The following is a 12603-nucleotide window of genomic DNA, read 5'->3' on the forward strand; positions in this document are numbered from 1 at the left end:
TCTTAGATAAAAGTAATAATGTGAACTGTGTGGTATTTCCGAAGACAGGGGTAATTACGGAGGCTGGTTGGGATGGGTACATGGGGCAATAAAACCGGGTATCCCCCCTCCTCTCATACTTTTTGGGGGTCATTTCTTGACCTCAGTGGTGGGTATAGGGTGTAAAAAGTGGCGCTCTGTGAGTTTCCGTAAACTTGATAAGGTGCGGCGTTCTCGCACAGAAGACGCTCAACAAGCTGCTCCTGGAACTGCATGAAGGCGAGCGTTCCCGGGGCTTCTTGTAAATTGCGTATTACAGGTAGCGGTCTGAATAACGCCGGGCTCACTCAGCCGTAGGTGGAATCCGCTTGCGCAGGCCCGCAGCGGATCCCAGCTGTGAGCCCGGCTGTGACCCTGCGTACGGCCGCCTATTGTACTGCGCATAACTGCCTACTCACACGGGCGGTCATTCGCAGTACTTTTTTTAAATTTGTATTTCCCGCACAGTCGCTTAGCGATGACCCGGCTACCCGCAGCCTGTATACAATGTAGTTGCGTATGGGCTGCGGGTATATCCGTGACCATGGAGCACAATGGGCTCTATGTTGCGGATATCCGCGGTAAAATAGAACCTGCTGCGTTCTCTTTTCTGCGAGTGGATTACGCAATTCCGACCTGCTAATGTGAGCGGAATTGTGTAATCCAATGCGCTTCATCTGCGTATTACCGCGGATCAGACGCATGCGGAATCCGTAATTCCTATCCGGTCATGTGAGACCGGCCTAAGGTAGATCGCTACCTTTTTATCACGTGACCGGGGACCGCTCAACGAGGCCACCCGTCAATGCTCCAGGCTCTCGGCGACCGTTGGTCGCCAGGAGCAAGGAGATTTTAACTTTTCTGTGCTCCCAGACTCCTGCGCATGTGTTCGCTGTTTTGCCGGCGGTCGCATGTGCAGAATCCGGGCAAGTTCACGGAGGAAGATCGCGTCGGGGTGCAAATACGGAGGCCTCCGGTAAAAAGTTTAATCTTCTCTCACCGATCGCATCGGTGAGGGGAGATGAAGCTTCACCTTTTTTTTACTTTTACGTGATCGCCATTATCCATTGGATAACGGCGAACACGTGACGAGGAACCGCTCACCGCGGCCCCCGTGAAATCTCCAGGCTCTCGGCTAAGTTTTGTAGCCAGGAGCAGGGAGATTTTAAATTATCCTGGCAATCCACGGCTTTTGCGCATGCGTCCGCCATTTTGGCGACGGGCGTGTGCGCAGAAGCTGGGGTAAGGTCCGCGGATAAGTCCGCAGGCCTTAGGTACGTCATATCATCCTCCCTCACGGATATGATCCGTGAGGGGAGATGAAACGCAAGCTTTTTTAACTTTTTTAAAACTTTTAAAAACTTTTTTAAAACTTTTTTTTTTACTTTTACACTTTTTTTTTCACTTTTTTTTTAACTTTACATGATCACTGTCATCCATTGGATTACAGTGATCATGTCCCCGATATAATCTCTCTGTTTCTGGCTACACATGGCAGCCAAGAGCAAAGGGATTTTAAATTTCCCGGGGCTCGAGCCCGTCTGAGCACGCGCCCGATGTCAATCATCGGGTGCGCATGCGCAGACGGGGATTCGGGTCCCGGGACATCGGGGAGGACTTAGGTAAGTATTTTCACCTCCCCTCATGGATCCAATCCATGAGGGGAGGTGAAACTGACTTTTTTTTTTTAACTTTTTCGCGATCGCCGCTATCCAATGGTTAGCGGCGATCGTGTGCCCGGGGACCGCTCACCGCGGTCCCCGGTAACACCTCCTGGTTCCCGGCTACCTTCAGGAACCGGGAGCCAGGAGATTTCAAATTTGCCGGGGGCTCCCGGGCTTCTGCACATGCGCCTGACGTCATCGTCTGGCGCGCATGCGCAGAAGACCGCCGGCGGGTCCGGGGGGACCCGATCTCCGGGGGACACCGCGGACAAGCCAGGTAAGAATTTTCAGCTGCTCTGATGGATCCGATCCATCAGGGCAGCTGAATATCTAACTTTTTAGGCACTTTTCTTTACTTTTTTGCGATCGGCGCTATCCATTGCATAGTGCCGATCGCAATACCGTGGGGGACTGCCCGCATCCTGGGATGACAGCACTGACAGCATGGAGCTGTCACGTCCTCAAGCAAGTGGGCATTAATCCAAAGAGGATGCATAAAACTACTTCCTCTAGGATTAAAGCCCACTTACTGAGGACTTAGTTTCCCGATGGGGCAGTCGTTAAGGGGTTAAAATATTTCTATTTAAAATTTACAAGTTTTACAAGAGAGTGCAGTACATTAGTCAAATATGCATTCGTATAATGGTTGATGTCCATATGTATGTTAAGGCTTTTCACAAGTCCGTATATTGGCAGGGTTTTCACACACAGTGCACTAAGCTCCCGCCCCCTCTCCGCCCTCTCTCCGCCCCCTCTCCAGTCCTCGGCACTGTTTGCAATGAAAGGGGCAATGATGATGTACTGTTTTTGCGTGACGGCTGCACTCTCTTGTTAAAGGCTATTTCAGACAACCGTATATCGGCTCGGTTTTCACGCTGAGCCAATATATGGTGTCCTTGTCTGCAGGGGGAGGAGGATGGAAGAGCCAGGAGCAGGAACTGAGCTCCCACCCCCTCTCCGCCCCTTGCCACTATTTGCAATAGGAGAGGGCGAGATGGGGGCGGAGCTAAGTACAGCTGCTTAGCTCCACCCCTATCCCGCCCCTCCCATTGCACATAGTGGCAAGGGGCGGAGAGGGGGCGGGAGCTCAGTTCCTGCTCCTGGCTCTTCCATCCTCCTCCCCCTGCAGACAAGGACACCATATATCGGCTCAGCGTGAAAACTGAGCCGATATACGGTCGTCTAAATAAGCCCTAAACCTGTAAATTTTACATAGAAATATTTTAATATGATTGGTAAATAAAGATTTTTTTTATATATTCCTAATCTGTGTATTGAGAATATCTTTTTCGCGTTGACAGAATAAAGTAAACTGAAGCCTTTTTGTTTGTTTTCTGTTTTTTTGAAACCCTACTGAAATCAATAGGGAAAAAAACTAATCCGTGCTACATGGCGCATTCTAACACAAGGCACATGGAGCTCTTTATATCTGTGATATAAAAAAGCTTGTTCGAGTCAGGACGACTCCTTCTTAAGATGCAGTGTGAAAACTGTGGCTGCCAGGTGTTCAGCCAACGCCCCGATCTAATTGCCTGTAAATCCTCTGTTTTATGTACACAGAATATCAGACAGCTCTCAGCTTGTGCTGTCATCTCCACTTTCATCAAAATCCTTCTCCCATTTATGTCGCCTGCAGCCAGACACAGAGGTAATCCGCCGCGAACACTCCCCAGATCACATGATCACCTGGACTGGGCCTGGGTTTGCCCGAGTCAGAGATGGAGCTGGTCTCTTGTTTCACATTGACAACATCCCGTACCCGATGGACTATGACATCATGATCCGATATGAGCCTGAGGTATTGTCATGACTCTTCCATGTCTGGTGCCTAATGATTATTGCTTGAGTGATGATCGCGCTCACTATATAGGGGCGGATCTCTTCCAGCCGCCCGCCTTCCTTTCATAGTAAACAGGCAGTCGTTCATAGATGAAGCATTGCCTGTTTACACAGGCCGATTGTTGCTAAGAAGAGCAGTTTGTGTTCCAAATGTGGTTGTCACTTTTCAGAATTGGCCCGCAAGACACACAGCAAACACCTGCAAATTACGCAGGTAGCCCTGTGGATTTTGGTGCAGCTTTTGATACAGAATTGAAAAGGGCTTAAATTTGCTCACAGTTCCGCATCAAAATCTGCAGTTAGACTGGTGGATTTTGGTGCAAAATTTCACGGCAGCAGTTTATGTTGCGTCTTGCGGTGCATCTTGGCAGAATAATTTCGCACATGTGAAAGACTGTGTAAAAAAATTGCAGCATGTCCTATTATCATGCGTTTCCACAAACCAAAATTATCCATTAAAATCAATGGTTGTGTCGGAAAAACAGATTGCACTCACATGGCATGTGTGTGTACTCCATTTTTTCATACACTTATTGATTTCAATGGGATTTTAAATTACCGTATTTTCCGGCGTATGAGACGACCTTTTAACCCTGAAAATCTGCTCTGCAGTCGGGGGTTGTCTTATATGCCGGGTATACAGATGAGGCGCTGTCCCAAAAAAAAATTAATGCCCATCTCCTGCGGCGCTGCTGCAGGCTTTCGCTTGAATGCCCCGCCTCCAGAAAGCTAACGCTCTGATTGGGTAACTTAGTCTGGCATTAGCCAATCACAGCCATTCATGACGTCATTGAATGGCTGTGATTGGCTAACGCCAGACTAAGTTAGGCAATCAGAGCATTAGCTTTCTGGAGGCGGGACATTCAAGCCCCTCTTGCAGAAAGCAATACTCGGTCGGCGTGCACAAGGGAGCGACAGCCTGCAGCAGCGCCGCCGAAGGTGAGTATTGATTTTTTTTATTTTTACACTGTATTCCCGGCATATAAGACAAAAAGTCGGGCGTCGTCTTATATCTTGGAAAATACGGTACATGAATTGGGCCATATCCCTTTTTTAAAACGTGTGTGAAAAACTGATGACACTCAGGTGACACATGTTAAAAATGCAACAAAATGTAGTGAAAATTGGACATACACTCACAGTGAAATTGATAATTTTTTTCGATGACCGAAATTGCACTCAGCCATGTGAATAAGGCCTTGTTTAAATAGATTTGGCATCATTTAAAAAAAAAAAAAAAAAAGACGCACCTTTGACAGAATTACTATCAATGTGTTCATGAACACCTGCTGACCAAATGAATTAGAAACTAGCCTAACTAAGCAAGCAGCGCTGCAGTGTAAGGCCTCCTTCACATGGACGACAAAGTCACGCGATTTTGTCACGTTGCTACAATGCTACAAATCGCATGTATGAGAAGCCCATGCTTTCCTATCGGTTAATTCACACATGCAATGTTTTGTAGCATGCGACATCCCAACACAAAAACCATGTGGGTCCCATGATATGCCCGCGACTCGTGAGGTTTTGTAGCCCATGTTTCGCTATGGAGCCTTCCTTTCTGTTGTATCACACGAAAACGCGATTTTCGTGTGGTGCGATGCAACTTTGACAGTAGGAAATCCTATTATCAAAGCCCTAATCTAAGCCCTGGCTGCTGGAAAAAAAAATAACAGTATACATCACCTTATAAGCGCTGTCAGCCCGGCCGCATCTTCTCCCCGCTCCCCGGAACTATTCTCCTTCATCTCTTTTGGACAGAAATTGAAAAATCCCCCCCTGCTGGAAGCGCTGCCTCTGATTGACTGACGCTTAACAAATCACAGCCAGTGCTCGATGAACCAATCACAGCCATTCATCAAGCGCTGGCTCTGATTGGCTAAGCGTTAGCCAATCACAGCTAGCGCTTCCAGAAGGCGGAATTTTCAATTCCCGTCTAGAAAAGATGAAGAAGACCAGTGCCGAGGACCAGGAAGAAGTTGCAGTGGAGCACCGGATAGCGCTTCTAGGTGAAGTATACTTAAAAAAAAAAAACATGCAGTTATGGCTTATTTTCAGGGTAGGGCTTATATTTCAAGCCCCCCCCTGAAAAAAATCCTTGCATGCTACAAAGTCACGCGAAGCGCTACAAAATCACGGTATTGCCACGAGAAGACGCAGCAATATCACATGGACCAGCAATGCGATATTGCTGTGATTTTCTCGTGGCGATGCCATGTCGCCCATGTGAAGGAGGCCTAAAAGATGAGGGATAAACTGTGCAAAAACCCAAGCCTCTATTGCAGTGCTTCCCAACGCCAGTCCTTGGGGACCCCAACAGGCCATGTTTTCTGGATTTCCTCAGTATTGGTGATGTAATTATTGTCAGTGCCCCAGACATTGCCACAGGTGTTCTTACCATAGGAGATCCTGAAAACATAACCTGTTGGGGGTCCATGAGGACTGAAGTTGGAAAAGGCTTCTCTAGTGATACAGGAAATGACCGCTGACTGAAGTAGATGATCTATCAAAACTGGAGCCACTGATGTCTGAAAAATATTAGTAATTCTATGCATTTTTCAGTCTGCGGAGGACTGGGAGGTCATTGTCAGCGTCACGTCACAGACATTACCCATGAGCCCACGCTGCGGAAACGTGCTGCCTTTTGAGCAGAAGTTCAAGGAAAAATTACCCCATTCTGAAAGGTAAGGAATTAACAAAATCCAAAGATACAGGTATGAAGTCCTATTTGTAATCGGTGTAAATAATGAGCTCAGATGCCGTCACCAATTTTAAGACACCAGAGTAGGATTCCCTAAAAACCCGTTCATCTCTGTGATGTCCATATGCCCCAATGAGCATATAGAGCGGTAATATCCCCTTTAATAGGTAAATAATAAAGTTCTGCGACTTTCTAATTTACTTTGTGTTTCAGTTCTTCACTATTTTCAAGATCCCTGCTTTTTGTTAGTGAATAAAAAATCTTTCTGGTTGGTTTATATTAGTTAATCTGATTATTCAAGTGGTTTTGTACAACCTTTGGGACTTTTCCTGTTGATCAGCGGGGTCTGCATCTTGGGATCCCCACCGATAAGCTGGTCCCCGAGGCCACTATCAGGTGGACAGCACTGGAAGCAGATAGTGCTATCTGTATTGCAGTGGCCCAGTTTGGCACTGCAGGCATTGATTTCAATGGGAGCCAGGGACGTAACTATAGAGGATGCAGGGGATGCGGTTGCACCCGGGCCCAGGAGCCTTAGGGGGCCCATAAGGCCTCTCTTCTCCATATAGGGAGCCTAGTACTATGAATAAAGCATTATAGTTGGAGGCCCTGTTGCATGTTTTGCTTTGGGGCCCAGGAACTTCACGTTACGCCTCTGATGGGAGCCGTTACGATAGTGCCAAATCAGGCCACTGCAATACAGATAGCACTATCTGCTTCCAGCACTGACACGGGCCTGGGAATCAGCTGATCAGTGAAGAACCAGAGCAGCGGATCCCTTTGATCAACTATTGGTGACCTATCCTGAGGATACGTAATCAACAGTAAAGTCCTAAAACTCGTGGACAACCCCTTTTAAACATTTGTTCTTTGTCCCCAGGTATATTGTCCTCCCCAAACCCTTCTGCTTCGAGTCAAACAACCAGTATGAAATCTCCCTTCGCCTCCAGCGCTTTGAGGCTGCGAATCGCCATCCTGGGAATTTTATCCTCATTGACTCGGTAATCTTGCAGAATGCTCTGTATATTGGGTAGAAATACTGTGGTGAGAATGGCACATGAGAGGTTAACTTACATCTGAATATATTTTTATTGACTGCAATAGGATTTATATATGGTTGTGGTAAAAATACATATCATACTTATAGGGGTATTCAAATAAGGGCTGTTAGCCACTTTTTTTTAACGCTGCAATGTCGCTGTGTTTTTTTCAACGGGACTTTCTATTGTTGAAATCGCATCGCCCAAAAATCACAAGTTTGTGCATTTGCGCTTTTCATGCAATTTTAACATTAGAAAGTCCCATTGAAAAAAACGCAGCAATATCGCAGCATTAAAAAAATGCTAGTGGGTAAAAGCCCTTATGGGACTTTTTTTTCATGTTTTCACCCATGCACTGGTTCGGTGAAAATTGATAGATCTATTGGGTCTGACCACTGGGACCCTACTGATCCCAAGAAGCGAGTCTCGTTTGCCCTACTTCCTGTCACATCTGCATTGCTACTCCAACCGGAGTGATGTCATTTTGAATAGAGAAGCTGATGGCCCCGCCACATTTCCTCATCAGGTCAATGGCTGACCATGAAATATCCAGTCAGAGCAAAAAGCAGCACCTGGAAGTGTATCTCAGCTCTTGCTGATAGGATGGACCCCAAATCAGTGTCATTTATAATACTGGTGTTTTCTTATATTATATGAACTTTAATGATTGAAACAAGTGAATTTTGGGAAAGGTTAAACTGTAAAGAATAAATCAAGCAATTGCTGGAGTGAAATGCGCCAAAGTTATTAAGATGTACACGCCTTTGGCTGTCTCTTCTCCAGAAAGTCAAAGCGAACGCTAGCTACGAGCAGTTTCTTGCATAAATTATAGCAAATTTGTGGTTATGTTCTGTAACCTGTGCAGGGAGGGAGAAGAGGTAAGCTGTGACAGACCCTACCCTCTGCCATTAATCCAAGCCCACTCTTTACAAAAGTATTGAAAATGGCTAGAAAAGGAAAAAATGTTGCAGTCTTGTGCAAGAACGGCTAACACGAAAATATTCAATTTCTTTAGGCCAGAGTTCTGGTGCGCGGCCCTTCATAAACTCCCCCAGTGTCTTTCATTAAAACACAAAAGTGTCTGTGACAACAGGAGATATCCCCCACCGCCACCGTCCGTGTGAGCGCGCCTGAGCTGTGCTCACTGCTGTCTGATTTACACCATCAAAGGGCAGCAAAAACAATATCATTTCTTCCTCTCGAATAAACTGAAAGAGAGATAAAGAGGTTTCCCACGATAACTGACAGATGGCCACCCAGCAGCGGGAACAGTCACCCTGCGACTGCTGGAAGCACATAGCATAGTCAGTGATTGCATCACACTTATCGCTTATGGTCCCGACTCAGCTGTCGATATTAAAGGTAATGTGTCATCACAAAATGACTCCTTGTATAAGGGTGCATTCATATGCAGCGAAAAAGGCTGCAGATTTTTTGCAGTGGAAAATCTGCAACAAAATCCACATCATTTCTGCATCACTGGTGCGGATTTTGGTGCAGCTCCGTCTAACCTAACACTTTAAATAGAAAGGGTCTGCTGTGGATCCACACTAAAATTCACATCAAAATCTATACAAATGGTGCAGATTTTGACTGGAAATCAGCCGTGTACCCACAGCTTTCATGCACCGCTCCCCCTCACCCCCTCTGAAGGCTCACCGCTGTCAGCGCTCCCTGGCTCTGGTTCCCAGTGGCCTCTAGTAGCATCACATGATCAGTGGTGCTGCACCTGACCAGGCCGCTGGGAACCAGAAGCCGGGTAGCACAGGCTGCAGGAAGCCTTCAAAAAAGGTGAGGGGGAACGCCGTATGGTATAAAATTAGCTGTGGGTACAAGCAGAATTTGCCAGGAAAATTTCTGCTGCGGACATTCCACAGCATTTACACCACATGTAAACAAACCCTAAGTCAGCATAAGGCATGCTGGCCCATGCGAGTGGCCTCAGTAGCAATAGTGTCACCTATATCGGCCCCAGTAGTAATAGTGATCCCCACAGTGGCCTCAGTAGTAATAGTGATCCCCACAGTGGCCTCAGTAGTAATACTGTCCCCCACAGTGGCCTCAGTAGTAATACTGTCCCCCACAATGGCCTCAGTAGTAATACTGTGTTTCTCAGTGGCCCCAATAGTAATACTGTCCCCCACAGTGGCCCCAATAGTAATACTGTCCCCCACAGTGGCCCCCGCAGTAATATTGTCCCCCACCGTGGCCCCAGTACTAGTAGTAACCCCCACAGTGGTCCCAGTAGTAATAGTAACCCCCACAGTGGCCTCAGTAGTAATACTGTCCCCCACAGTGGCCTCAGTAGTAATACTGTGTTTCACAGTGGTCCCAGTCGCAATACTTTCCCCCACAGTGGCTCCAGTAGTAGTAGTGACCCCCACAGTGACCTCAATAGTAATAGTGTCCTCTATATCAGCCCCAGTAGTAACAGTGACCCCCACAGTGACCTTATTAATACTATTACTACTGGAGCTGATACAGGGGACACTATTACTTATAGTGTCCCCTATATTGACCCCAGTAGTAACAGTGACCCCCACAGTAGCCCCAGTAATAACAGAACCCCCAATGAAAACCGATATACTTACCTTCTCCTTGTCTTCAGAGTGCCACTGCTCCTTTTCTTAGCGCAGCTGCAGGTGGAAGTGTGTGCGCCCGCAGCAACGCCTCCTCCCTTCTCCTCTCCTCATTCGGAACAAAGGAGGAGAGGTCAAGGGAGGAAGATCTTATTAGTGTGTGCATCCCAAAAGGGGCGCCATTGAGTCATTGCCATCCGGGGAACAGCAGCACCCCAGATGGTAATCGCCTTCATAGTGACCCCGCTTCCCGAAAGTGGGACAAAAGCAGGATAGACGTCCAGAAAGCGGGACAAATGGCTGTTCCACTTGGGAGCCTGGAGAAAACGGGACTGTCCTGCCTATATCTGGACGTCTGGTCACCTTAATTTCCACTATGCATGAATGTACTCACTGGAAAATCTGCATCAAAATCTGTGTCGAAATCTGCATCAAAAACGTGTAACACCAAGTTCATTGATCACATGGCCTAAAAACATCTCCAGGTAAAATACCAGGAACCGCCACTATGACATGTATAGTGCTGAGCCTGGTATACAATGAGAGGCCGGTCATGCAATCATTGCTGTCACTTCAGACAGCTGATTGGCAGGGTCCTGAGTAGTTGACCCCCTTCGATCTGATACTGATAACCACCTATCCTTAGGATAAATCATCAATACCCTACTTCCATAAAACCCCTTTATAAAGCCAATAAGAATCATGCAATGATATTAACAAAACACAACACTGCCACCATCTGGTGTGCACTAGTACTGCAGATAGGTAATTAATCTGCATGTGGAATTCTAAAACATGGGCATGCTGGAAGTTGTAGTTGCACAAAAGCGGAACAGCGGCACAGCTTAGAGTTCACAAGTTTTTATATTGTGTGCAGAGTTTTTAGTAATTATGATTTCCTACACTAGTAAAAAGCCAGTCCAGGGGAGGTGACTGCAATCTATATACAGGGTTATTACAAATGAGTTTCCTGTTTTGAAACCCTCAGAACTCACATTTAATGACACTCAGATACAGAAATTTGATATCAATGGAAACAAACTCAAAAAGTGTTGTTGCCCATCATCAAAAATGTTATCTATATCAGATGTGATTAATGTGACCCCTTTATCACTGGACATACATGGAGCCTATTCATCAGCTATTTCAAATGCACAAAGTCCTCAGGGCAAACCGACATGGAGCTCTCTCTGCGTGTTGCCCCCCTGGCCTACTTCTGTAGACATTGGCAGAATTTTTAAAGGCCTCTGCAGGCTTTTCTTTAATTCTTAGCACATCTTATTAAAATATTTCCTGGTAAACAACATTCCGATGAAGTTTGTTGTACAGGATGGGCCAAGAAAAATTATTCCGACCCACACTCTTAAGAAAGCTGTCTAAGGGTCTGTTCATACTTAGCAGGAATGCTGCAAATCCACACCAATGTCTGCAGTATTTCTGCATCAAAAACAGTCAAAATCCACACCACAGGTACAGATTCAGCTGCACATTCACAGTTTATATCAGCCTTTCTGCTACTTAAGGGCTCCTTCACACTGGCAAGCGTGATATCGGGTCGTGAATCAATGCCCAATTGGGCCGTGAATCAGGCCAAATATTGCCTTTGCCATCATGTAAAAGCCCTGTGGATTTGAGGCGTTTTCATGAAGGGAATCCCCTGCCACAGCTGTCACATTTTTCTAAATGGGGCAGCAGCAGCAGTGCAGGCCTCATTTAACCCCTTGAGTGGCAGGTTTCCTACCACCCTGTCGTGCCCACCAGGGCAGGTTTTTTAAAATGGTCTAATCATTGAATTTCAACTAATTTTGCAGTTGTGTCTCAAGAGCCATAACTTTTTCATTTTTCCATTGACATGGCCATATAAGGGCTTGTTTTTTGCGGGACAAGTTGTGATTTTTTAAACAGGGGGGAAGAAAAAAAAGAAATGGGGAAAAAAGAAAAAAGGGGCCATGTCATTAAGGGGTTAAATAATGTATTAACTTCCTTCTCTGGGTCATTACGACGCACATGGATACCACATGTGTGATTGTATTTTTGATTTTTTACAAAGTAAAGGGAGACAAGTGTTTTTTTAAATTTTTTAAATAATTTTTTAACTTTTTTTTTTTTTAACTTTTAAAAAAAATTTTATTTTTTTTTGTCCCTTTAGGGGACTTCCACAGGGATCCATCAGGACCCCTGATCACATTCCAGAGGTCCGATGGTGACAGCCCTTTACATGCTGCAGTGACAGCCCTTTACATGCTGCAGTCACATAGACTGCAGCATGTAAAGAGTTAACACAGCAGAGATCGGAGGTTTTCTCTGATCTCTGCTGTAATAGCAGGTACCTAGTTGTCCTCTGACAGCTAACAACCAGCTCTCCCTGCCACAGAGACCATCGGCTTGCTTCTGACAAGCCGATGGTCTCTATGGCAACCTGTAAACAAAGCAGGACATTGCCGACATGCCGGCAATATCTTCTGCTGGTTTTTCAAAGCCCATGCTTTGTTCTCTGTGGGTCTGTGCAGGCAGAGCACACTGTCACAGCTTGTGGCATTGTGCTCTGCAGCTCCCATAGTGATGCATAGCCCGGAAATCTTCCGGGCTATGTTGCTATGAGCAGTGGAGCTCGTCCCCGGAACTTTTCCGGGCGTGCCACTCAAGGGGTTAAAGTGATGGGAGAAGATCGCAATCCCCTGCTGCTGCTGTGACAGCAGCGGCAGGGGATTCTTTTATCCTGGGGTTTCACTTTCTCTTCAATGAGGCCAGCGGCAGCGGCA

The 12603-nt window shown here is 46.3% G+C and overlaps 1 protein-coding gene across 2 annotated transcripts in view; it reads left to right on the forward strand.

Moving 5' to 3' along the window:
• Positions 1 to 12603, forward strand: part of LOC136621333 (laminin subunit beta-1-like) — a 121458-nt gene that overhangs the window by 75684 nt on the left and 33171 nt on the right. For both annotated transcript variants that reach the window (XM_066596776.1, XM_066596777.1), the window contains exons 16-18: positions 3319 to 3480; positions 6084 to 6205; positions 7103 to 7223. In XM_066596776.1, the coding sequence (XP_066452873.1) occupies positions 3319 to 3480; positions 6084 to 6205; positions 7103 to 7223 (405 nt within the window). The remainder of the gene's footprint in view (positions 1 to 3318; positions 3481 to 6083; positions 6206 to 7102; positions 7224 to 12603) is intronic.

Source organism: Eleutherodactylus coqui, chromosome 3, assembly GCF_035609145.1.
Source record: "Eleutherodactylus coqui strain aEleCoq1 chromosome 3, aEleCoq1.hap1, whole genome shotgun sequence".
NCBI lineage: Eukaryota > Metazoa > Chordata > Amphibia > Anura > Eleutherodactylidae > Eleutherodactylus > Eleutherodactylus coqui.